The sequence below is a fragment of the Schistocerca nitens genome, chromosome 5, assembly GCF_023898315.1.
Source record: "Schistocerca nitens isolate TAMUIC-IGC-003100 chromosome 5, iqSchNite1.1, whole genome shotgun sequence".
Lineage (NCBI taxonomy): Eukaryota > Metazoa > Arthropoda > Insecta > Orthoptera > Acrididae > Schistocerca > Schistocerca nitens.
In genome coordinates, this window is record NC_064618.1 from 740,472,502 (window position 1) to 740,500,190 (window position 27,689).

At 40.6% G+C, this 27,689-nt stretch overlaps 1 protein-coding gene across 3 annotated transcripts in view; it reads right to left on the reverse strand.

Annotated features, from left to right (window-relative positions):
• LOC126260145 (zinc finger and SCAN domain-containing protein 2-like) overlaps positions 1 to 27,689 on the reverse strand; it is a 160,534-nt gene that overhangs the window by 45,698 nt on the left and 87,147 nt on the right. For 2 of the 3 annotated variants that reach the window (XM_049957399.1, XM_049957400.1), the window contains exons 4-5: positions 25,045 to 25,373; positions 3,472 to 4,177 (exon numbers count right to left, since the gene is read on the reverse strand). In XM_049957399.1, coding sequence (XP_049813356.1) covers positions 3,472 to 4,177; positions 25,045 to 25,373 — 1,035 coding nt within the window. Of the gene's footprint in view, positions 1 to 3,168; positions 3,269 to 3,471; positions 4,178 to 25,044; positions 25,374 to 27,689 lie in introns of all 3 variants that reach the window. The other variant, XR_007546609.1, reaches the window with a different exon arrangement.

Consider the following 27,689-nt stretch of genomic DNA (forward strand, 5'->3'; position numbering starts at 1 on the left):
TTTTTATTAAATGTTCACAAATTATTAATAATATGTTTAGGTTAGATGTATTATTTATGTGTGTATATGTTCTTAGTGATAATGCTCACACTGACTATTTACTGCTTACAAAATTATTACATGAGTTTTGGTACAGTTAAATATCTATGGTAAAACTGGAATTATTTTTCATTATGCGAATAGTAAAATATGGTGCTACTTGATATAGCACTTGACAGATAGGTGATACATGAAATTGGGGTATGTAGCATTACAAGCAGCTGGTTCAACTGCCACAAGATGGACTGAATCTGACAGCTCAATTCTGGGTTTGTGTGAATGTTTGTTGGGGCAGCCACCTATCAGACAGACTGTGACAAGCGAGATGAGAACAAGTAAAAGTAACTAGCAAGCCACACGGCGAAGCAGTCATTGCAGTTTTGCCAGGGGATGTGTTCCAGCAACATGGTCATGGGATGAGCTAAGATGGAGAAGGTGACTATGACTTGGAATACCATCACGGATACAGTTTTAATTAAAATCATGATACAGAAAAACCAACAACACTATGGAACCAAGGCAATGGGGCAAGCTCACTGAACATAAATCCATGTATGAAGCTTTTTAGTTATTAACATTATTACCATTAATGTTTATAATAAACTGAAAGAACTGAACTGATCACAAAATTCAGAGTTGTGATACACCAGACGAAAGAGGAAAAATCCTGCAATATAATGAACAGATTTATTTTTTAATGAAACAGATATAAAAAATGTTATAAACAATTTAGTTTATTTACGTAGCAACATAACTATGGAGTCCTTACAAAGATACAAATGATCTATCAGCATGAGTTTCCTTTTTTAATATTCCATTATTTCATTCCATTATTTCATTCCATTATTCCATTTTTTAATATTCCATTATTTACAGTTGTGATTTATAGAATAGGTCAAGTTACTGTTTTGAATCGAGTGTCTGATGTTGCCATTTTTCTTTTCTCCAAAGGTCTCTTTAATTTTCCTGTAGGCAGTGTCTATCTTATCCCTAGTGAGATAAGCCTCTACATCCTTACATTTCTCCGCTAGCCATCCCCGCTTGGCCATTTTGCACTTCCTGCCGATCTCATTTTTGAGATGTTTGTATTCCTTTTTGCCTGCTTCATTTACTGCATTTTTATATTTTCTCCTTTCATCAATTAAATTTAATATTTTTTCTGTTACCCAAGGATTTTTACTAGCCCTCGTCTTTTTACCTATTTGATCCTCTGCTGCCTTCACTACTTCATCCCTCAAAGCTACCCATTCTTCTTCTACTGTATTTCTTTCCCCCATTCCTGTCAATTGTTCCCTTATACTCTCCCTGAAACTCTCTACAACCTCTGGTTTAGTCAGTTTATCCAGGTCCCATGTCCTTAAATTCCCACATTTTTGCAGTTTCTTCAATTTTAATCTACAGTTCATAACCAATAGATTGTGGTCAGAGTCCACATCTGACCCTGGAAATGCCTTACAATTTAAAACCTGGTTCCTAAATCTCTTACTATTATATAATCTATCTGATACCTGTCAGTATCTCCAGGCTTCTTCCATGTATACAACGTTCTTTCATGATTCTTGAACCAAGTGTTAGCTATGATTAAGTTATGCTCTGTGCAAAATTCTACCAGGCGGCTTCCTCTTTCATTTCTTATCTCCAATCCATATTCACCTACTACGTTTCCTGCTCTCCATTTTCCTACTGTCGAATTCCTGTCACCCATAACTATTAAATTTTCATCTCCCTTCACTATCTGAATAATTTCTTTTATGTCATCATACATTTCATCAATTTCTTCATCATCTGCAGAGCTAGTTGGCATATAAACTTGTACTACTGTAGTAGGCGTGGGCTTTGTGTCTATCTCGGCCACAACACTGTGTTCACTATGCTGTTTGTAGTAGCTTACCCGCACTCCTATTTTTTTATTCATTATTAAAAGTACTCCTGCATTACCGCTTTATAACCCTGTATTCACCTGACCAGAAGTCTTGTTCCTCCTGCCATCAAACTTCACTAATTACCACTATATCTAACTTTAACCTATCCATTTCCCTTTTTAAATTTTTTAACCTACCTGCCCGATTAAGGGATATGACATACCACGCTCCGATCCATAGAACGCCAGTTTTCTGACGGTAATGAGGATAAAATACAGAGTGCAGAAAGGTTCTTTACCAATAACAAAGAATGGCAGCATAAACTGTCACAGGTTTATTTGACCCACAGGACTGTGTTATACAAAGCTGAAAATCCTGAACTGGCAGATGCTTGAAGATGGAAGCCAACTATCCTATGAAATGCTAATTATAAAGTTTCAAGAACCAGTTTTAAGTGAGTAATCTAAGAATATATTACAACCCCTACATGTTACACCCACAATGACCACAAAGAGAAGATCAACACACATGCAGAGGCATTTATAGAAGCCACTCTGATCACACTCTATGTGTGAATGTAGCAGGGAGAAACCCTAACGTGTGATACTATGGAAAGTCCCCTCTGCCACATACTTCACAGTGATTTGCAGAGTATGGATGTAACTGTAGATGTAATTTTAATCATTCTCGTCATGATAATCCTTACTATAACAGTCTTACACAGAGACTGAAACAGAAATTTTTTGCTAAGTGGTAAATGGAGCAATGGTTTTTATTGCATTCTGTGCCCTGATTCTAATGATCATTCCTGACTCTTCTGGTGTCATGTAAAAGTTCCCCTCACAAGAAAAAAAAGAGGCTCATCTGAACATATAATGTCTTCACCATCTTCCATTTAACAGTATAACACGGAATGAGGTTATCTGTTTTTACCGCACAGCTATGAGTATATAATATAAAATAAAAAGTAGTTTAGCAATTGCTGGGGTCTAACAAGAATTATTTAGATTAGTAGTTAAAGATGTTAAGCACTAGACTACAGCGATGGTTCACACTTGGAGCAACAGAGTTTGAATGACAATGGGCACACTACATCTCAGCTATAAAAACAAAAACAAAGAAGTTGGATCTTCTTATACTTGTCACTGTAATCTCTTAAAACTCTCCTCGTTTCACAATAAATACACACTTGCATACTTTTACTTTTGCCTTGAAATGCTTCAAGGAATGCCTTAATCGGCTTACGGAATAAAATGACAATACTTACCTTCAGACGGTGACATTCCAGTAGTGCAAATGGATGTTGGGTCTCTCCCAACCTTGAATCTGTGTTATCTCTCTTTGGAGGGATATAACAGTTCTTGAAGCTACAAAAGTTTTCTCTACTTTGAAATACGCATATCGACAGTAATAGAATTTTGCATCCAGAAGATAAGTACTAGAAAGCTATTCTATCTTCTAGATAAGTCATGTATATAATACAGTCCTTAAAAATAATCTTAGTGCTGAAAAAATATACAATAAGAGTGACATAATGGCAGAAACAAAACTTCATTAAAGATACACTGACCTCACACATGAATGGCTTTTCCCCAGTATGTATCCGCAAGTGAGTTGCAAGATAGGATTTACTGACAAAGAGTTTTCCACAAACACTACAGGGATGACGACGATTGTCAGTACCAGAATGAATACGCTGATGTGATTTACAGAGACCTTTTGTAACGAAGCGACGACCACATGTCTCACAAAGGTAAGGTTTCACCCCGAGGTGTCTATTTTGGTGATCTAAAAGGCTCTGACGCATCTTGAATCGCCGTCCACAGGTACTGCAGGGGTATGGTTTTTCATCTGAATGAACTCGTTGATGCACAATCAAGTATGATTTGCACTGGAAGCCTTTCCCACAAGTGTCACAGCTGAACTCAAACTCTCCAGTATGGCGAGCTTCATGCTGAGCTAAACCAATTTTAGAGCGAAATGCTTTTGGGCATGAAGAGCAGCGGAATGGTCGTTCACCAGTGTGTCGTCGCATATGCTCACGAAGTTTGTAGTTGGTACGATATTCTTTGCCACACTCAGTACACACTTTTGGCTCCCACTTTTTGCGGGCTGCTGGTTGATCAGAAGCTCCATCACCTCCAGATGCATCAGTCACTTCTGAAGCACCACAACCACCTTCTCTGTGCTCTTCTAGTTCATCATGGCTTGGAAACACATCACCACAGGTTGTGCAGCGAACTTCAGTGCTTTTCACCTGAGAACTTGGTGGCCTTCTGGAAAAAGGAGAAATGTTTTGTTTTTAATATACCAGAAAACTTGTACACATGCAAACAAAATGTTTCACATCTTAGATGCCTTCACGGAAATGTAAAGGCCTATAAGAATATGAAGGACTGGTACTGCACTGTACGTAATAAAGTGAAATGATCATATGGCATTGTTGGCCACAAAACTTCATCTGGAGTTATTCAGCCATGTGGTTGACACCACTTCAGCAACTTTCAAGTCTTTGTGATGAAGATGAGATAAAATGATTATGACAATGCAAACACCCAGCGCCAAAGCGAAGAAAAAAGAAAATATATCTAACCCAGCCAGGAATCTAACCTAGGACACTTTGGTCCAGGGACAGTGATACTAACCACTAGACCATGAGCTACAGACATTGGACCTGAAAATTGAGATAAAAAAACAAAATGTTTGAAATTCAATTTTTCAAACTATGTTTATGTAGAGAATTCTAATTAAAAAGGAGAGGTGTTGTGATTTGACACTCAAATGCAATAAACCATTTGTCATAAGAATCAAACAAGTACTATGTTGTATTTGAAATTGCTTTGTTTGAAATTATGAGGCCAGCTGGTGTGGCAGAGTGGTTCTAGGTGGTTCAGTCTGGAACCGCGCGAGCGCTACAGTCGCAGGTTTGAATCCTGCCTTGGGCATGGATGTGTGTGATGTCCTTAGGTTAGTTAGGTTTAAGTAGTTCTAAGTTCTAGGGGACTGATGACCTCAGATGTTAAGTCCCATAGTGCTCAGAGCCATTTGAATTTGATCAAGGCAACACTGTATTGATTTTTTCACTTTAAGTGGTTCTTTGCTGTGCCAGACAAATTGATATATTAGCTAAATATCCTTTGTTTTTATTGTGAAAATGGCAAATAAAATAAACACTGTAATGTGATGTACAGTAAAAGTTCCTGTTCGTGTATCTGTCAAACATATGTCTGTCAAAAGGTAGAGTTTGTGAATGTTATAGTGACACTAATTTGTAGATGACAGCAATTGTCCATAATGAGATGATGAATAACCAGGAATTCCCAATGAATTATTCAGAATAACACATTCTGAAACATTGTATTCTTTTTTTCTTAAGAAATTTATTTCATTTACAACTGAAAGTAATCTGTGGGTATTTCAAGATAAAGCACAAATAAAATGCACATTTGCATGATTGAAATTTTAGCATTTTGATAGAGTGGCAGTTGACTTTAGTGAAAAATTCAAATAATATTTACTGAGAACATTCTGAGAAGACTTCCATCATCTATATTTAAACAATGGAAAGTCCAGGGTGGAAAAACAACAATATTATGGAAAGAATAGCTTGCTACTCACACATAAAGGAGAAGCTGAGCTATAGACAAGCACAATGAAACAAATAAGTGGTTTGCTTGTAAGCTAGCAATAAAAGTCCTCCTTTCATGTAGACACAAGTGAACATGTGCGAGCACACTTTTAAGCTTGAAGAGGAAGTCCTTCTTCTGAAGTAGAACACACACACACACACACAGTGAGAGAGAGAGAGAGAGAGAGAGAGAGAGAGAGAGGGAGGGAGGGAGGGAGGGAGGGAGGGAGGGAGGGAGGGAGGGAAGGAGGGAGAGAGAGAGAGAGAGTCACATACACATAGTCAACTGTCTCCGGCATGTGCTGCACCCCAACTATATCTGCATCTGATGCGAGCAGCAAGCTTCTGGAATAGTTGGTGAGGATATGAAGGAGACTTCTGGCATGGAGGGGGAAGGATAGCAAGTAGGGCTGGGGGAATATGGTGTGTGATGTGCTGCCTGTAGGAACATGCAGTGATGTGGCACAGACAGGATAGGGCTGCTGGGTGCACTATCGGAAGGTTGTGCTGTGGAAGGGGTGGGGGTGGGGGGGGGGGGGAGGGGGGTAGAAAGACAAAAGATTAACCAGTGCTTTGCTTTGGCTGGGCAGGAGGGGTGTGTATTGCTGGAGTGAGGGCTGGTAGGGTAACCCCCTAGCCTCAAACTTTGCTAGTCTCTGTCCTCCACTTACCCATGCCCTTCCCTGCTCCCACCTCAGCACTACACACACACTCCTTCTACCCAGCCCATGAACGTTGTAGTTTTCTATCCTTTTACCCCCCCCCCTCCCCCAAGTACAGCCTTCTGATAGTCCACCTAGAAACCCATCCTGTCCCCACCACATCCCTGCACATTCCCACAGGCAGCACTGCATCTTCTCCCATCCCTACTCTGCTATCCCTATCCCTCATCCTCCCCACCCCACCCCATGCCTCCTCCTTGCCACCATCAACCACTCGAGCAGATTGCTTCTCACGTCAGATGCAGGCAAAGTCGGACCCCAGAGCCCAGTGACAGTGGCCATGTGTATGTGAGTTGTGCTCTGGCTGTGGTTGTGTGTGTGTGTGTGTGTGTGTGTGTGTGTGTCATTTCTACTTCATAAGAAGAATTTCGATCAACATTTTATAAATAAATATTTTAGTTGTCCTTTTCCTTGTTCCTCTCTGCGACTCAACACCTCCTCTATGTGGTGAGTAGCAATCTATCCTTTCAATAACAGACAAAGGAAACTCCAGGTAGGAAGGTCAATAATCTAAGAAAAATAGATTGCTACTTACTGTATAGATGACATGTTAAGTTGTATTGGCATGCTGGCCTGAGCTGCCGGAGTTGGTAGTCATCTGTGCGTGAAGTGTGCTTGCTTGTGAGAATGAATGGTGTGTTTTTCTGTTTTTCTGATGAAGGCTGTGGCTGAAAGCTTACGTGTAAGTGTATTTTAATTGTGCCTGTCTGCAATTCAATGTGTCATCTTTATAGTATGTAGCACTCTATCTTTTCCTAAATTGATGATATCCTTTCAATAATTTATATTTGGTAACACAAACAACCCTGCACAAAATGAAGAACAAAAATAATTTACCAAATACCTGTGATTATTTATGCCTGAGATTAATTGTTTTGTGTTCTCAATTTTTCTGTGAATTACAATGCCAAAGGTTATTAAGAATATGGCCATCAAAACTTAGGAAATGCTGTTATATTTATACATGAATACTTAATTATATGGAGAGTAAAGAGTACATAATAATGGTAATTTTCTTCCTTCCGCAAAACAACAAATATTTTTCTCTTATTTTTATTATCCACATATTTCCACACCTATGTGCCAACTTGTATCACTTTCATTTCTGTAAAAATATGTTTTAATTCTAACTTATCTTGAATGTTAACAATGTAGGAAAAGATACATTGCTACTTACCCTAAAGATAACACACTAAGTTGCAGACAGGCACAATTACAAGATACTTACACGTAAGCTTGCAGCCACAGTCTTTGGCAGAAAAGACAAACACGCACTATTCATCCACACAAGTATGCACACCTCACGCACATATCATTGCCAACTCCGGCAGCTCAGGCCAGAATGTAACTATCACGTGGGATGGAAGCAGCAATCTGGAGGGGGCAGAAAAGGGGAAGGGGAAGGGTACAGTTGGGGTAAGAAAAGACCTCTGGCGAAGTGTGCAGGGACGAGAATGTCAGCATGTGCAGCATCAGGAGGTTGTGGATCAGAGAGGTGGGGAAAATGAAGAAAAAAGGAGAGGAGTGGGGAAAGATGGACATGTGCATTGGCAAGGGTGGAAAACAAATAGGGTAGGAGATGAGGATGGGGAGGAGGCGACAGGACAGTTGGGTGGAGGGTCTGTGGACAGTATGTTACCATAGGTTGAGGCCAGGATAATTACAGGAATAGAAAATGTGTAGTAAGCATAAATCCCATCTGCACAGTTCAGAAAAGCTGGTGGTAGAGGGAAGGATCCAGATGGCTCTGGTACTGAAGCAGCCATTGAAATCAAGCTTCTTATGTTCAGCTGCATGTTGTGCCACAGTGTTGTCCACTTAGCTCTTGGCCACAGTTTAACGGTGGCTGTTCATCCTGGTGTGGTAGTCATACCAATACAAAAAGTTGTACAAAGATTGCAGCAGAGTTGGTAAATGACATGGCTGCCTTCACAGGTGGCCTGGACCCTGATGGGGGTAAGATAAACCTGTGACAGGAATGGAATAGGAAGTGCTGGGTGGGTGGATTGGCAAGTCTTGCACCCAAGTCTTCCACAGGGATATGATCGTTGTGATAATGGGTTGGGATTGGGAGTGGCATAGGGATTGACTGATATGTTGTGGAGGTTGAGTGGGCAATGGAACACCACTTTATGAGTAGTGGGAAGGATCTTGGGTAGGATGTCCCTCATTTCCAGGAATGTTGATTGGTAATCAAAGCCCTGATGCAGGATGTGGTTCAGCTGTTCCAGTCTGGGATGGTATTGGGCGACAAGGGGTGTACTCCTTTGTGGCTGCTTCTAGGGAGGTGGTGGGAGGATTGGGGCTGAAACCCTCTGCTCCACAGAAGTTTCAGCCCCACCCAAAAGTCTCCCCTTTAGTCCCACACCCAAATTTAACCATTCTGGACTTGTCAGAGACCTACTCTCCTTCTCCCAACCCCTACAATGGAAATACTTCTTTGCTGCCAATCCCTCAAAACAAAGCCAACCTAATTCCAACACTGGATCCTGTCTCTCCCAGTTCACACCACCACCCAACCGTGATCCCCCCCCCCTCAACTAAACACCAGCTGGTCCCTTCCAGGAATTCCTTACCTCCAACTTAGCCTCTTAGCCTCACCATCCTTCCTCAGGTCCCTTCCTCAGAACACAAACTTTTCAGCAACAGAAGGAATTGCCATACACAACCTTAAAACTAATCTTGGCCTAATCATTGTACCTGCAGACAAAGGTTCCGCCATTGTTGTTATGAATTGCTGTGACTACCCGGTGGAAAGCCTCCACCAATTGTCTGCGTCCTCCACCTATAAACACTGACAACATGATCCCATCCCAGAAGTCCAACACAACCTCCAATACCTGCTTAAAGCCTCAGATCCTTCCTGGAACCTCTGCCCTAAATCCATTTCCCTCCTCACTCCTATGACACATCCTGGACACCCCACTGTGACTGGTTATTGTGCCCCCACTGAAAGAATTTCAGCCCTCGTCAACCAACATCTCCAACCAACTGCCCGTAATGTAGCCTCTCATGTCAAAGACACCACCACTTCCTTCACCGTCTCTCCACCATCCCTGTCCCTTTAACTTCTGGATCCCTACTTGTCACCATTGATGTCACCTTCCTATATTCCTCACACCCAAGGTCTTACTGCTATTGAACACTACTTTTCCTGACGTCCTTCAGACTACAAACCCATTCCCCCGTTCCTCATACATCTTACTAACTTTATCCAAATCCACAACTACTTCTACTTTTAAGGGAAGCTTCTTGGCACACTCTCTGTCAATCTTCTTATGGGCCATCTAAAGGAGACGTTCCTAGCCTCCCAAAATGCCAAACCCCTAGCCTGGTTTAGATTCACTGATGATATCTTCAAGATCTGGACTCAGGGCCAACACACCCTATCTTCATCCCTTCACAATCTTAATACTTTCTCTCCAATCTGCTCCACAAGGCCTTCCTCAACCGAGCATGCCACCTTCCCAGATGCTGACCTCTTCCTCTCTGATAACTCCATCTGCACATCTGTCCACATCAAACCCAGCAACCACCAACAGTACCTGCATTTTGACTGCTGTTATCCTTTTCACATCAAAATATCCCTCCCATGCAGCCTGGTCATGCAGGTTGGCGTGACAAAAATTCCCTTGCCCAGTATGATGAGAGTCTCACCACAGAGAAGCACTAACCCCCAAACCTAGTCTGCAAACAGATCACATGTGCCATTTCCCTTCACACTCCCAATCCTCTCACCACCTCCCAGAATCAGCCACACAGGAGTGCACCCTTCATCACCCAGTACCAACCTGGACTGGAACAACTAAACCACATCCTTCACCAGGGCCTTGATAACCAACCATCATGGCCTGAAATGAAGGACATGCTACCCAGGATCCTTCCAACTTCTAACGTAGCGTTCTGTCAGCCATCCAACCTCCACAACATCTTAGTCCATCCTTACGCCATTCTCAATCCCAATGCCTTGCTACAAGGATCATATCCCGGTGAAAAAGCCCGGTGCAAGGCCTGCCCAATCCATTCACCCAGCACTTCCAGCCCTGTCACTCATTTATCCTATATATCAAAAGCCAGGCCAACTGTAAAAGCACCCATATCATTTACCCGCTCTGCTGCAATAATTGCACAAGCTTTTTATATTGGTATGACTATCACTCAGCTCTCCACCAGGATGAATGGCCGAAACCAAACTGTGGCCAAGAGCAAAGTAGACCACCCTGTGACACAGCATGCAGCTGAGCACATGATTGATTTCAATGGCCACTTCACCACCTGAGCCATCTGGATCCTCCCCTCCACCACCAGCTTTACTGAACTGCAGAGATGGGAGTTATCCTTAAAACACATTCTCCGCTCCCGTAATTATCCCAGCCTCAACCTACAGTAACACACTGTCCCCACAGCCTCCTCAGAATAGTTTCCACCCCCTCTGTCCTATCGCCTCCTCTTCATTCTCATCTCCTACCCTCTGTTTGACACCCTCTGCCAACACATCTGCCCATCTTTCCTCACTCCTCTCCTTTTTTGCTCCATTTTCCCCACCTCCCTGCCCCACAACCTCCTGACATTGTGCCTGTTGGCATTCTAGTCCCTGCACATTCCTTAGCGTGTTATCTTTATGGTAAGCAGCAATCTATCTTTTCCTACATTGTTGATATTCTTACCTGGAGTTTCTATTATCTTGAATGATTTATAGGTCTATAAATTTAGGTCTATGTCTATTGATTGCACACTTAAATATGCATTTTTTATGTCTTTGAAGTAAGAGATTGACTAACACGCTTTCGGTGTTCAGCCGATCGATTCCATAAAATTGAATTAGCAACTTTTCTGAACACTCAACACTCAGAACACACCATTAATCAATCACACTGAGGAAACCTAAGATATCATGTAAGAGTCTGACATTCTTCTTTATGCAGAACTGCAGTGTTTCGTGGCTGTAGTCACTGAAGGAAAAATGTTTTAGGCTGTTAGGCTGTGTCACATTTTTTCTACATGATTGGCATTTCAATCCCTCTGCTGGGCTCTTCTTCAGGATCTTGTGGTGTTCACAGTTACCTGAACACTGTCAATGGCAATTGTTGTGAACTCTTGTACTAGGGTAGCTTCCTTTTGTTTATGCTGAAGACGTGAATGTTGGGTAAATTCCTATGGCTACTATTGGTGGGCCAAGTTCACTGGATAGAAATGGAGATTTCCAGCACTTATGCTGAAGATGGGGTGTGACTGAATAAAATTCTTTCGGCACTATTGGTGGGCCACCATCATTGAAAAAGAGAGTTTCCTGTGCTTATGATGAAGAAGTGGGGTTACTGAGTGAAATTCCTGTGGCTACCATTGATGTGACACTATCACTGGATAAGAAAGGAGTTTACCCACACTTATGCAGAAAAACAGTGATTGGTTAAAATTCTTCCTGGTATTACTGGTGGGCCATCATCATTTGTCATAAGCGAAATAGGGAGGGCATGCCTTCCTGTATGTTGTTTTTTTTATTTCTTGTGTACCACAGCTGCTTATTCATTTTCTTTATGGTGGGTGAACACGAAGCCGGAAGGCTAAAGCTATTCTCTCTATTGAAATTACTTTCATTCTTGGGAATTTCAGCCACTTCTTGCACTTTTCTTCTATAAACATTGGTGTATTTGGCCAGCACATGCAGACTGTGGAAACTGAAATCTTGGCTGCATTTCTCCTGATGTTCCACTACCACAAATTTCGCAATGTTTTAATCACAAGTGGCATTTGTTTTCCTTAACACGAGGGTTGAATGAAAAGTAATGCCTCCACCTTCATTAATTGGGTTTGGATGGGAATATTTTAATAAATCTAATGCAGAAGTAATCCTTAGAATGTGATCTTTTTCACACAATCATCAGCCAATTGGATAAATTTCTGCCAACGATGAACAAGTTTTCCGAAGCCGTCACGGAAGAGGTTGACATTCTGTTTCCACAACCACTGTCTCCTAGTTCCCTCAACGTCTTCATCTGAAGCAAAATGATGTCCCCGCAGATCGTCTTTCATTATCGGGAACAGATGGAAGTCAGATGGTGCTAAATCTGGACTGTATGGAGGATGCCATATGGTGCTGAGATCAGTCTCTGAAGTTCTGCTGTGGTGGCACATGAAGTGTGTGGTTTGGCATTGTTATGCTGCAGGAAAACATTTCCCTTTTCCTTTCGAACCCTTGTTAGCCATTGTTTCAGAGTTCGGAGCATTGTGATGTAACACTCTGAATTTGCTGTTGTTTCACGATCAAGGAAATCAACATGGATAACACCATCTGCGTCCCAGAACACTGTCGTCATGATTTTTCCATCTGAGGGCTGCATCTTGAATTTCTTTTTATGGGGCAAGTCTTTGTGTCGATGTTCCACAGACCGACGTTTCGTCTCCGGGTCATAATCATGTACCCACATTTCGTCTCCTGGTACAATTGAATGGAGAAAAGCATCACCTTCATTCTCGTAACGCAAGAGGCGTTCCTGGCAAATTTCAAGTCTGTGCGCATTCATTTCAGGAATCATCATCTGGGGGACCCATCATGCACAGATCTTCCGATAGCTGAGCAAAGCAATAATATGAACCACACATTCTTGTGAAATGCCAATAGTGCTTGCAGTTTCTCTCTGTGTGATACATTAATCATCCTGAGTCGATCTGTCAACATTTTGCTTGTGGAACTCAGGGGTTAATGTCACAGGACGTCCAACTCTTTGTTTGTCATGCAGGTCAGACGTTCCCGCCCCAGTCAAGCAGGTCAGATGTACCCGCCTCAACATCAACGCAATCACCATAAACTGGTTTCATTCTCTGACAAATCTCCTTTGGGGTGCAACCTTCTGCTGTCAAGAATTCAATGACTGCATGTAGCTTAAATCGCAGTGACTGACCATCTGCACAGGGTTACATACTTTACACTGTAACAACACAACTGCTCAGTGCTAAGGCTTCCCGCCAACTGGAGTTGTAGAGAAGAGGCTATGGAACAAGCCAGTACCTACCACATATCAATGCTGCCAACTGTTGAAGAGTTACGAAGGTGGAGGCATTACTTTTCAGTCAACCCTCATACATTCTTTTATAGTCCTTCCCACTTCACCTATATATGCTATACCACAGGCACATATCATCTCATAGACTTCTGCAGTGTGGAGGTAATCATATGTGTTCATTTTGTATCAGAAAAAGTCTTGTATTTTGTTCTGACTGACAAAAAGATTTGTATATAGCCCATAAAATTAGCCCAAAATAGCCTGCAATGCCCAATAATTATGCACAAGCTGAAAATAATTTTTATTGACATTAGGCATCCCAAATAACAGTTATATGAGTTTGCAATGGTTTCTGGCTTGTGCTAAACTTTTAAAGGCAGGAAAACCATGAAAATTTTGAACCTTTTTCTGTTTTTCACTTAAAACACAAAAACAATGCATCCTACAGAAAATTTCTTAAATACCAAAATGAAAGTGCCTAAAATTTCACACAAAAAGACCTACTTAAAAGTTAAAAGTGGTTCAGTCATTTAGCCACAATCCATTGGCAGTTTTTACCAACTTGGCGGAAAAGTGAGTTACACTCATGTTCGAAAGCCTGTAACTCAAAAATGGCTATGCTACTCCAAATGAAAACTGCCATTCATGAAAGTTGTAGAGTATCACATTCTGCGTAGAAAGAGCTCCTAACTATAAAATTCATATACTCCTATGTAAAGAAAGTAGTGAAAATGACATATTCATAGTGCTAAATTCCTGCAAAGACTTTTTTGTGAACTTTTTAGAAAACTTTTTGCAGTTCCTGAGAAAGACCTGAGTACCGATACTACGAGACATGAAATGTACAGTCACAATGCATGGTGAACCAGTCCTTGAAAGCCTGACACAATTTTCCATCAAATCTCTTTCCCTTGAAGCCACCATAAAAGCTCAAGTCATATTTTGCCTTTGATTAGTCCCATATTGATTAACTCTTTTTGATGACAACAGAATAATGGGCAAGACAATAAAACCAGGACCTCTTTAAACTGTTCAATCCAACCAAGGTTAAAATTGCAAGCAATATGTGCTTTGTCCTTGATGGTGGGTTCCTCTTACCCCAAGTTGTGTGGAATACTGGTTAAGTGTTTTTCTCCATCCTTGAAAAGTACATGAACTATGTCAAAAAACACTTTGTATCCAGCTGCACCATAGTGTCTGATGGGTAGCCTGAGGAGGGAGCTAAAAAGCATAAAATTTGCTGAATATGCCTGAAAAACTTTAACTCTGTTTTATTTGATGAGACAATGTCACCAACTATGCCAAAAGAATGTTTCTTACCAAATGAGCTTATAAGAAATGTCTTCTCTCAGTGTTGACAGAAAAATTATGTTAGTGAAGGGTGTCGGGTCAAGCAGGCCATTAAGGGTGCAGACCCCTTGATTGTTGGCACAACCACACTAAAGTCTAGATTGGGGGGGGGGGGGGGGGAGGCAAAAATCTTCATTGTCAGGAAAGATACTGATTTGTTGGTCCTGCTGACTGACCATATAGCTGGCAGTAATGAGCAGGAAGAACCTGTCACAAATATCTTTCTTATGGAATCTGAAAAAGGAAATCAAGATGCATCCAGTTACACTCCTAAACATTCTAATCTTCTTGAATGGGGGAGGGGATGTTATTTCTTCATCTTCAGTGGCTCTGACACCACCCATACATTTTTCGACAGAGCAAAATCAGATTTACAAATGCATTTCAAAATAACACAAGCCTCCACTATGTTGCTTCAGACTTCATGCATCCCAACACCACTCCAGATAAGGTCACCGATACAAGAGTGGAAAATATTGTGTATTTGTGTTTGTACACAGGTGGTGGCTCCAAACCTTTGAATGAAATTTATCTACAAACGTTCCAAAGAGCTTTATCAAAAAACATTAACTCCAATTTGGCATGTTTGCCTCCCGCCGAAGCCACTGCTTGCCAGCACTCCCTCTGGTTCATATCTGGGGGAACAATCTGCTGGATCCACTAATATTAGGGGATGGAACACCACAAAAAACAGTCTGATCCCCATAGCAACCACCAACCACCAACATCCCAGGATCTACTCAACACAATAACTTTCACAAGCAAGAATGGATGCCAAGCAGCTTGCTCCTGAAGGAAAGCATCCATAAAGCGCTTGGCCATATGCAATGACTGCAAGTGTTTTTCATGCCTGAACTCTCCACAAAGAGGACATCTTCCTCGATTTGATGTAAACTGATGGAAGAGATTGCCACCGTCAAGGAAGATATAGATTTACATCCCATGCCAGTAGAATACAGAGAACTGGATGATGAAGTTTCCTCCCAGGAACCACCTTCCTCGAAATGCAGAAAAAAAATCAAGAAAATAAATCGTAAATGAATGTTAAATACATAAAAATCGTTGGTTAAAGAATGTTTGTAAAGACTGGCATGATGATTAATTAATATTAATACATAGAGTTAAATAGCTAGATAGGTATGTACCTAACTAAAGTACCCTTAAAATTGGATATCTGGGCAAATGTGGATGATTTGGAGTTCCAAAATAATTTAACTTTACAAAAAGTGTTGGCAGGAATTTAGAGTTACAAATGCTTCCTCGTTTTTATTGGTATCTTTGGATAGGAATGAGTGAATTCTAAACATTAGGAGCTTTTATTACATAAAATATGATAGTCTACACCTTTCGTGCCTGACATTTTTTATCTGAAGTAGCCCCTTCTGATTTGATGGTACTGGAACATGAGCATAACTCTCTTTCCCGACAAGTTGATAAAAATTGCTGAACTCTGATGATCAGTTGTGGCTAAAAGACTGAACTGCTATTAACTTTTAAGTACATCATTCTACATGAAATTTTATGTTCTTTCATTTTGATATTTTGGGAATTTTTCATAGGGTGCATCATTTTTTACTTATGAGCAGTAAACTGAAAAGATTCCACAATTTCTGTTGTTTTTTGGCTGTCAAAAGTTTAGCATTTAAGCCAGAAAACTATTGCAAACTCCTATGACTCTTATTTGGGATGCCCAACATCAACTAAAATTATTTCTGGTTTGTGCATTTTTACTGGACAGCAGAAGTCTAATTTGCTTACAATAATTCCATTCTTCCATCAGGTTCTGCTGATGCAATCAGTAATTCCAGAAACGAATGGTAACCTAACAGAGTGAGGAGGCAGTTCATCGTCCTTCCTAGTAGCATAATTAATATTTCATTTGAGAGCCCTATCTAAGAACACACCATTGTAACCATTGGCATTCAATGTCTTCTTTAAGAAAACTATCTCTGATTTCAAGTTGTTATTGTCACTGATATGGAAGGCATGTGAAAAACGTGTGTTGAGTACTCCTTTATTCTGGGCTGGGTGGTCGTGTGAAGTGGTATCTAAATGCCTGCAATTGTTAGTAGGCTTGCTATAGCCTCTGTATCCTGGTGGATTGTCTGAGCTACATACCAACACATTTAGAAATGGGAGGCTGACCTCACTCTCTCTACAGAAAATTAAAATTGATTTTGGGTTCACTCTTATTTAAGAAACTGGAATCTCTGAGGCTCTTCTTTACTGTGTAGCCACATAACAAATGTGTTGTCCACGTAACAGGGCCAATAGGAAGACTTTAGCGGCACATTAATTAATGTTTGTCACTAAAAATGTTCCATAAAAAAATCACACGCTACTGGTGACACGGGTGAACCCATAGCAACATTGTCAGATTATTCATAAAATTCTCCTTTAAATTTAAATCAATCGAATTTTAAGAACAGATACAAAAGTTACCTTAATGAAAAGGAGTGGTGATTTACAATCATCACTCAATTAATAGAATCTACTTGAATACAGCCTTATCAAACATGTCTGAAGATCATGTAAATGGACAGATAAAAAATCTACTCACTAAGTGGCGGTAGGAGAACAAATGCTCAAAAAGATTTAACTCTAACAAGCTCTCAGCATCAGTGGTTCCTTCTTCTGGCAGAAAAGTTGAAGGGGAAGGAAAAGGACTGGAGAGGTTTAGAAAAACAGGTACAGTTCAGAATAGTTACCCAGGAAAGTCTTTCTCATCCCATCCGGTAAGTGTTCTGGGTGATTTTTCTGAACTGTATCCCTTTTTTAAACCTCTCCAGCCATTTTCCTTCCCCTTCAACTCTTCTGCCAGAAGAGGGAGCCACTGGCTCCAAAAGTTTGTAGGAGTTAAACCTTTGTATGTGTGTGTGTGTGTGTGTGTGTGTGTGTGTGTGTGTGTGTTCTCCTACCACAGCTTGGAGAGTAGATTTTTTTTATGTATCCATTTCCTTTATATTGTCAATAATTGATTATTTTTGTTGTTACATATGAAGATCAGAATTTCATCGTAAACACTGCAAGTGATATAACAATAAAATTATTTGACTGGCATGGTAATTAATTAATATTATTGCACAGAGCTAACTACCTAGGTAAATAGGTACCTAAGGATATTTGGACAAATGTGGATGATTTGTGGCTCAAAAGTAATTTGAGTACAAAAAATTAAAGTATTGTTAGTCCTAGATTTAAGGATCCATTGAGGTCATCGAATTCACATGTGCTGAATTTTTTCTGAGAGAGGGTAGGAGACGTACAAGGTGGGTGCTCTTACACCACAAACACAATAAATTTCTGTTATTTAAATTTTACAAAGAGGTCACTAGTATTGTGTGTCACCTTTCTCCTGATACAACAACAATTAACTGCTTCACACTGGAATGGGCTGAGTCGTCATTGGCAAAGTGACACTACCAATCAAAACACACCACAGGATCACCTGATTTGTGAGATCAAGGGCTTTCAGAGGTGCAGCTGAAAAACATTTCTCACAACAGATGCTAAATGACTTGGTCTTCTTTACCTTCGCATTTCCCTTTTCCTCTGAGATGGCTATGTGGCAACTACAGCTACCTCCTCCATCCCTGACAATGCCAACCATGTTATCCACATGCCCAAATAAGCCTAAATGGTTTCTTTTTTCTGTACATGAGTACCATATGTTAATTACAAGCCCACATCACTTCCCAACACTGATTATGCACACAAGTGGGTGTACAGTATGTAAAGGACCTAGTGGATAACGTTGGAAGTTCCATGACGCTTTTTATGGATGATGCTGTTGCATACAAAGAAGTCACAACATCAGAAAGCAGTTCATGATTGCAGAATAATCACTGGAAGCAATCATAATCACAACATACCTAGAAGTATGCATATGGAGCAAATTAAAGTGGAACGACCACAAAAAACTAATCATAGGTCAGGAAGATGCCAGACAGATTCATTGAAAGAATCCTCAGGAAGTGTAGGCCTGCCATGAAGGAGGTAGCTTACAAAACACTTGTTCGACCAATACTTGAATATTGCCTGTCAGTCCGGGATTAATACCAGATATTACTGATAAGAAGCAATAAAGAACATCCAAGAAGAACAGTGCATTTTGTCACTGGTTCATTTAGTAAGCGCAAAAGTGTCACAGAGATTCTCATCTAAATCCTGTGGCAGAGAGGCTTTATGTTCACAGTTTGTTCGCTGTCAAAATTCAGTGAGCATCTGTTTCTAGAAGAGTCAACCAATAGATTGTTTCCTTCAAAGTATATCTTATGAAAATTAGAGAGATTCAAGCTCAAGGGCTTACCACAATGATTCTTGCAGCACCCCATTTGTGACTGGAACAGGAAAGGTCGGAAATGACAGTGATACATAAAGTACATCCTGTGCCACACACCATAAGACGGCATGTAGAATACAGAAGTAGATGCAGATTAGACTTTATTATAATACTTGCATCATCAGTAAAGAGAACTATTTCTGCTTCTTGGAAATATGATAGAAAATCATTTACTTATGTATAAGAGTGGATCCAATACAGATCCCTGGGGTACATTTGTAACGATTATTCCTCATTCTGAAGATGCACACTCTTTGAGTTTCTTGATGCAAGTCTCAGTATCATGTTAGTTAGATATGAAAAATGTTACCAGCAACATATACCGTACAATAATATTTGAGCTTCTCTGTGAGAGCAATGTGAACTGCACAACCAAATGTTTTTGACAAGTCACAGAAAATACTAGGTAGGTAACATTTTGCCACAAATATTTTCTGATGCGATTCGTGTAAAAAAAAAAAAAAAAAAAAAGTTCTGTGAAGAAACTCTCTTGAAATCCAAAATGGAGACTGACTAAGTATCTTATTTTGAGAGAGGTGTGTCATGATTTTAACACAACCTTTCCCAGTACTTTCGAAGAGTAAGTAAGTAGAGGACTTGTCAGTAATTATTAATAGCTGCTTTATAACCTATCCCGTACAGGGGTCTGATAATACTATATTTCAGTTCTCCTGGAAAAATCCTGACTGTGACTGAATAAATTGCATGTGTGTGAAGATAGTATCTTAATATGTCATCTAAAATTTTATCAGTTCCATGAGTTTTCCATTTTCAAAGAGTTACCTGTAATTAAATTCTTAATTTCTTTCTGGCAGGGCATGGAGGAATTGTGATTTTCCTCTAGGTATGTGTCATTGCTTCTTGTGTGTATTGTACTGTTTCATCCCTCAACTCACCACTCCAATCTTCTGAGCTACCTTCAACGAAGTGATTAATTAACATGTTACTAAAATCGTTATTTGATTGTTTTCTGCAGTAACAAAATCCTCACAATCCTCACTGATTCCTAGCTTCTCTTTTAAATACTGCCCATGTAGATCGAATTTTATTATTGGAATTATCAATTTCAGACACTATTCAGGGACCTGTTTAATTTTCTTATAATGTGTAATATTTTCTTACAATATGCAATCAATCCAACTTCTCTGTTTGTCCTAGCCACTTCAAAGAACTTAGTTTTCCTTGTACATCATATTTTGAGTCCTTTTCAAATTCAAGTCTTTTTTATGTCTTATTGGTGCCATGCTCTCATGGAAGGGAGTGCTTGCTAGTAGATGCTTTGGAAGGATTGGTTTGTGGGAGAAGACTGAGAGGAAGGAGGAGATACAAGGTGATAGACGACATAAAGGGAAGAGGAAATTATGCAGCTGAAGAGGATGGCAGAAGACCGGACAGCCTGGAGAACTACCATGTGAAAACCAGCCTTTTGGCAGAACACTGATGATGATGATGATGATGATGATGATGATGATGATGGTGCCATGCTTCATTGTTTTCTTAACAAAACAGCAGTTGAAGATTAATGGAAACCCAAACATCTGAATGAACATAACTACCATTTGACCACCGTAATCGAACCCATCAAGTTATGTTCATAAACCTCATCACAACTGACCCAATTCCAATTCAGCACAGACACCATGAAAATGTCCGCCCCTGGTAGTTGAGTGGTCAGCGCGACGGAATGACATACCTAACGGCCCGGGTTCGATTCCTGGCTGGGTTGAAGATTTTCTCCAGTCAGGGACTGGGTGTTGTGTTGTCCTCATCATCACCATTTCATCCCCATCGACACACAAGTCGCCGAAGTGGCATCAACTCGAAAGACCGGGAGAATGGTCTACCCGACGGGAGGCCCTAGCCACATGGCATTTACATTTTACCATGCAAATTAACCGTGCACCTGCCAGTAGTCACCCATTGGAATGTTAGTGGGAAATGGCTACCATCAGATTCCATGAAGGAAGATTCTTCCAATAGATGGCATTAATAAGAAAGTTGTGTGCCATTTATAAATAACAGTAGTGGCCCATCTATAGGTGGAAAACATCTTTGGGCTAGATGTCTTCATAGCTTTCACATTCACTACCGCAAATAGCAACCAGATAGTCTCACAAGCAATTCCTTTTCAATCACTGGACTCTTTATGAAAGAATTAGACACCATATTCTCACCAGAAATCAGCTGCATAACAAACCATGTTCTCCAAATTACACTGAAACTGACAAGTGTTTCACTGTTCCCTTTAATGATGACCTTTTCCGTCTGCACCCAAGACAACTATTAAGGCCAGTTTCGACTGACTAGAAAAACAGGCTTTTGTAGCAAGTGCCATCAAACCAAAGGGCTACTGAACTTGCAATTAATAAATTTAACCTTCATCTCTCTAGTGATTATAAACTGGAAATTAATCCCCCAGCAGTGATCAACATTTATCACATTCCCCATCCAGGAGAACTGCTACAGCTCCAGCTATTATTCTGATTATACACTTTTGTGCAATGAATATTTTTTTTCCTTAATGATGCCACCAGAAAGCAGTAAAAGAAAATAAGACAGAGTAAACTAATTTACTTTCATGATTATCACCAAGATTCCTAATAACCCTAACAGCATAAGTAACTGAACTCAAATGTTTCAGTAGATCATCAACATGTTTCTTCTAATTCAAATTCTCATCAATGCACACACCCAAAAAAATTGGAATATTCTGCATTAGCTACTGATTTTCATTCATACTCTATATTTATTAATGGCACTGTGCCATATACTGTACAGAACTATACATACTGTGTTCTATAAAAATTTAATGAGAGTCCATTTGCAGAGAATCGGTACATAATTTTCTGAAAGACATTATTTAAAATTTCCTCAGCTAATTCTTGTTTGTTAGGTGTGATTACTATACTTATATCATCAGCAACACGAACTTGTTTTGTATCTTCATGAATATACAGTGACAAGTCATTAATATATACTATGAACAATAAGGGAACTGAGATTGAACCTTGTAGGATGTCATTCTTGATACCTCCACAGTTTGAGGAATCTGCTGATTTTTGCACATTGCATGCACTGTTTATTTCAACCTTCTGTACTCTTCCAGCTGAATATGAATTGAACCATTTGTGCACTGTCCCACTCATGCCACAATACTTAACCTTATCTAGAAGAATTTCCTTGATTTAAACAATCAAATGCCTTTCAGGTATCACAGAAAATCCTGATCAGTGATGTTTGATCATTCAGAGCATTTAATATTTGATCATTGAAATCATATACAGCATTTTCTGTTGAAAATCCTTTCTGCAAATCAACTGCCATCTTTAGTACTTTATTTTTAAAAATATGTGAAGCTACTCTTGAATACATTACTTTTTCAAGAATTTTGGACAAAGCTGAGTAAGATTGGGCAGTAGCAGTAGCAGTAGCTGTTGGAATCAGATCTATCCCCCATTTTATCCAATGATTTAACAATATAATATTTCAGTCTATCAGGAAAAATGCCCTGTTGCAGATAACTATTACATATGTGGCTGAGAATCCTACTTATCTGTTGGTAACAAGCTTTTAGTACACTGTTGGAGATGCCATCAATTCCATGTGAACTTTTACCTTTGAATGAGTTAATTATTTTCCTAAATTCAGAAGGAGAGGTGGGAAAAATTTCAATTTTATCAAATTGCATAGGTAATGCCTCCTCCAATATAGCATTGCTTTTCCTAATGAACATCTGGATCCTTCTTCCTTCAAAACATTTAAAAAATGATTATTAAAAATATTTTCAACCTCTGACTTTTTGTTCATAAACTTTTCATTCTGTCTTATGGTAATACGGTCTTTCTGTGCTCTTGGTTGCCCTGTCATCCTTTCAACAATATGTCAAATTATTTTCATTTTGTTATCAGGGTAGTTAATCTCACACATAATACACATACTTCTTAACTTTTTGATAACTTTCCTTAATACAGCACAGTAGTTTTTATAATATTTGACTGTTTCTGGGTCATTACCCTGTCTTACTATTAGATACATTTCCCTTTTCTGGTTCCAAGATATTTTTGTCTCTTTAGTAAGCTATGGTTTTTTACATGGTTACTTACAATTATACACTCCTGGAAATGGAAAAAAGAACACATTGACACCGGTGTGTCAGACCCACCATACTTGCTCCAGACACTGCGAGAGGGCTGTACAAGCAATGATCACACGCACGGCACAGCGGACACACCAGGAACCGCGGTGCTGGCCGTCGAATGGCGCTAGCTGCGCAGCATTTGTGCACCGCCGCCGTCAGTGTCAGCCAGTTTGCTGTGGCATACGGAGCTCCATCGCAGTCTTTAACACTGGTAGCATGCCGCGACAGCGTGGACGTGAACCGTATGTGCAGTTGACGGACTTTGAGCGAGGGCGTATAGTGGGCATGCGGGAGGCCGGGTGGACATACCGCCGAATTGCTCAACACGTGGGGCGTGAGGTCTCCACAGTACATCGATGTTGTCGCCAGTGGTCGGCGGAAGGTGCACGTGCCCGTCGACCTGGGACCGGACCGCAGCGACGCACGGATGCACGCCAAGACCGTAGGATCCTACGCAGTGCCGTAGGGGACCGCACCGCCACTTCCCAGCAAATTAGGGACACTGTTGCTCCTGGGGTATCGGCGAGGACCATTCGCAACCGTCTCCATGAAGCTGGGCTACGGTCCCGCACACCGTTAGGCCGTCTTCCGCTCACGCCCCAACATCGTGCAGCCCGCCTCCAGTGGTGTCGCGACAGGCGTGAATGGAGGGACGAATGGAGACGTGTCGTCTTCAGCGATGAGAGTCGCTTCTGCCTTGGTGCCAATGATGGTCGTATGCGCGTTTGGCGCCGTGCAGGTGAGCGCCACAATCAGGACTGCATACGACCGAGGCACACAGGGCCAACACCCGGCATCATGGTGTGGGGAGCAATCTCCTACACTGGCCGTACACCACTGGTGATCGTCGAGGGGACACTGAATAGTGCACGGTACATCCAAACCGTCATCGAACCCATCGTTCTACCATTCCTAGACCGGCAAGGGAACTTGCTGTTCCAACAGGACAATGCACGTCCGCATGTATCCCGTGCCACCCAACGTGCTCTAGAAGGTGTAAGTCAACTACCCTGGCCAGCAAGATCTCCGGATCTGTCCCCCATTGAGCATGTTTGGGACTGGATGAAGTGTCGTTTCACGCGGTCTGCACGTCCAGCACAAACGCTGGTCCAACTGAGGCGCCAGGTGGAAATGGCATGGCAAGCCGTTCCACAGGACTACATCCAGCATCTCTACGATCGTCTCCATGGGAGAATAGCAGCCTGCATTGCTGCGAAAGGTGGATATACACTGTACTAGTGCCGACATTGTGCATGCTCTGTTGCCTGTGTCTATGTGCCTGTGGTTCTGTCAGTGTGATCATGTGATGTATCTGACCCCAGGAATGTGTCAATAAAGTTTCCCCTTCCCGGGACAATGAATTCACGGTGTTCTTATTTCAATTTCCAGGAGTGTATTTCACTGTGTTCTTAGGGAAACTGTTTTCAAAAATACTCACAAACATATCATGAAACAAATTATATTTTAGATTAGCATCAGGTCCCAAAACAACTCATCCCAGTCTAACTGCTGCAAGCTTTCCCAAAAAATTGCAATTGTTAAATCGTTAACTGAACGCGCCATTTTGGAGGATTGTTTTGCATTAGTGTGTGAAGCTAGGTCAGATACTGTAACCAGCTGTGCATCATGATCAGAAAGACCATCCTTAAAAGGATAAATTTTTATTTGATTAAATTTATCTTGATCTAAGAAAATACTATCTATTAACGAAAGTGATTTTTCTGTTCAATTACATCTCCTTAAGAGTAAGGGTATTTTGTTTCAGAACTCTTACAATTACACATTCTCCTTGCTATTGCTCTTCAAATGCCTTGTGTTGATGTTTTACCTTTTACTACAATCCCTCTGACATCTTGTTCAAGAAATAAACTCTCTTTTCTTTGTTATGCTAATTTTGGAGATTATTTTTGCTATCAAAATATTTAATACATAACACTGACTTATGATTGTAAATCTTACCTCTTTTCAGGATACAACTGCCTCTGAGGTCCTGTCAAATCTGCTGCTTTCCTGCTTACTGATAAACTTTCTAATGTAGACAATGTCACAGGAACAGCGCCACAGTTGTCGTTAACTGTACATTCAATATTCCGGTCTTCGCTCACAATTGCTTCTTGTTGGTTATTGATTTCCTGGTCACTTTCTGGAATATTTTTAACACTGACACTGATACTCAAATCATCACCATCGTTACCATCACCACCACAACTACCACCCTCATCTTCATCACCATTATCATCTTCAACCACTTTATCACCACCAGTGGCATCAATCTCATGTTCTTCAATCTAAAACAAGTGAAATGTTTTATTACAATCATAGTAACTAAAGTAGAAGACAACATGTCATCACACACACACACACACACACACACACACACACACTTTCATATCGCCCTCCGCCCCAAATTCCTGTGACTTCAATTATTTTCACTACCTTATATTAGGGTAAATGTTCCTGAAAGACAGTGTTATCAAATAATTAGTTCCAACAATCAGCAGAGAAACAGAACACAAACAGCAGCCTGTACAGCACAATTGATAGCAATCTTAATACATTTGGCCTTTTCAATCAAGACATAAGAAGCTTTATACAATAAATATAAGTTTCTAATATGACTATAGGAAACTGAAAAATCTAAAGGTATTTCTACAGGTATACTATGCATGACAGTGCATCATTGGAGGTAACAGACATTGAGCAGGTGCATCTATAGAGAAACAAGTCGGTACAACATTTCTGTAATAGTTAAACAAAAAATAGGGAGCGGGGGCAGGGGGGGATGGATACAAGAAAAGGGAGGAGTGGCTAGATACACAAAAACTGCAACAAAGTCCTAGAGCATAGACCTCAATCAGTGTTGCACTGAACTCTGAGTGCTATACTTTAGTAACAGGCTTGGAAACAAACAAGATAGCAGAATGAATTTTTTGCTCTGCAGTGGAGTGTATGCTGATATGAAACTTCCTGGCCAATTAAAACTGTGTGATGGATCAAGACTCGAAATTTGGATCTTTGCCTCTCGCGGGCAAGTGCTCTACCAACTGAGCTACCCAAGCAGAACTCATAAATCATCCTCAGAGCCTTGCTTCCACCGATACCTCATCTCCTACCTTCCAAATATCACAGAAGTTCTCCTGAGAATCTTACAGCACAAGCACTTTTGGAAGAACGGATATTGCAGAGACATGGCTTAGCCACAGCCTTCACAGTTCGGCACAAAGTTTTAATCTGCCAGGAAGTTTTTTTATCAGTGCACACTCCATTGCAGAAAGAGAACTTGGAAACATCCCCCAAGTTTTGGTTAAGTGAACTCTCGGCATTATCCTTTCTTCCAGAAGTGCTTGTCCTGCTAAAAGGAGAACTTCTGTAGAGTCTGGAAGGTAGGAGAAGAGGTACTGTTGGAAATAAGACTGAGAGTGAAGTTTGTGGGTCATTCTTCGGTAGCTCAGTTAGTAGAACACTTGCCTGCGAACCGTACAGGTCCGGCATTCAAGTCTCAGACTGCACACAGTTTTAATGTGCCAGAAAGTTTCATCCAAGATGGCAATTATGACACTTTACAGCCTCTAACATGGACATTTTAAATTTCGTTAAGCAATCAGAGAGAGCCCTAATTAGACTTAGCGGTAATAATGGGGCAATGTATGAAGAGATTTCAATACCAATTTCATCTTGGATACTGATTGTCGAGGGCACTAAAGTTGCTGATGTACACCTTAAGTTTGATCTCCATGGTAAAATTCCCAACAAAAATAGGACATGGTGAAAAGAAATGGGCATTTCATTTCTAAATCCAGCCGCGTTTTATAACACAATTGTGAATCCCCTGATAAATGGTTTATCTGGTAGTCAAATGGCAGCAAAAGAAAAACCACATCACTAAAGTTTAACCAAGAAGGGAAAGTGGATTTTCACAGTTATTAAAGGTATTTGAAATTCATGTTTGCAGCTACTAGTTACAAAGATGGATTTTAAATACATCTGACAACTATAAAGCAATCATGGACACTATGGCAGTACCGCAGAACTGTAAATTTTGACTCAGTTACACTATTCAGGAAGAATTTACAGGATGAAATAAAGGGAAGAAGTCTTCCAAGGACATATAGTACAGGAAAAATTTGATTCTTTTCTTAAAAATGTTCTTACAGCATTATAAACCCAGTTTTCCATCACAATGGCTCAGATATAATAACTGTGAAGGTTGAGAGAAAGGGTGATTAACATACGGGACCAAAGTATCGTGTGCTAGGAAGAGAAAGCTACACAGGGTGTTACAAAAAGGTATGGCCAAACTCTCAGGAAACATTCCTCACACACAAATAAAGAAAAGATGTTATGTGAACATGTGTCCGGAAACGGTTAGTTTCCATGTTAGAGCTCATTTTAGTTTCGTTAGTATGTACTGTACTTCCTTGATTCACTGCCAGTTGGCCCAATTGAAGGAAGGTTTTGCAGTCAGTGCAATGTTTACAAATGCGGAGTTGGCAGATGCCCATTTCATGTATGGATTAGCATGGGGCAATAGCCGTGGCGCAGTACATTTGTGTCAAGTTAGATTTCCAGAACGAAGGTGTCCCGACAGGAAGACATTCGAAGCA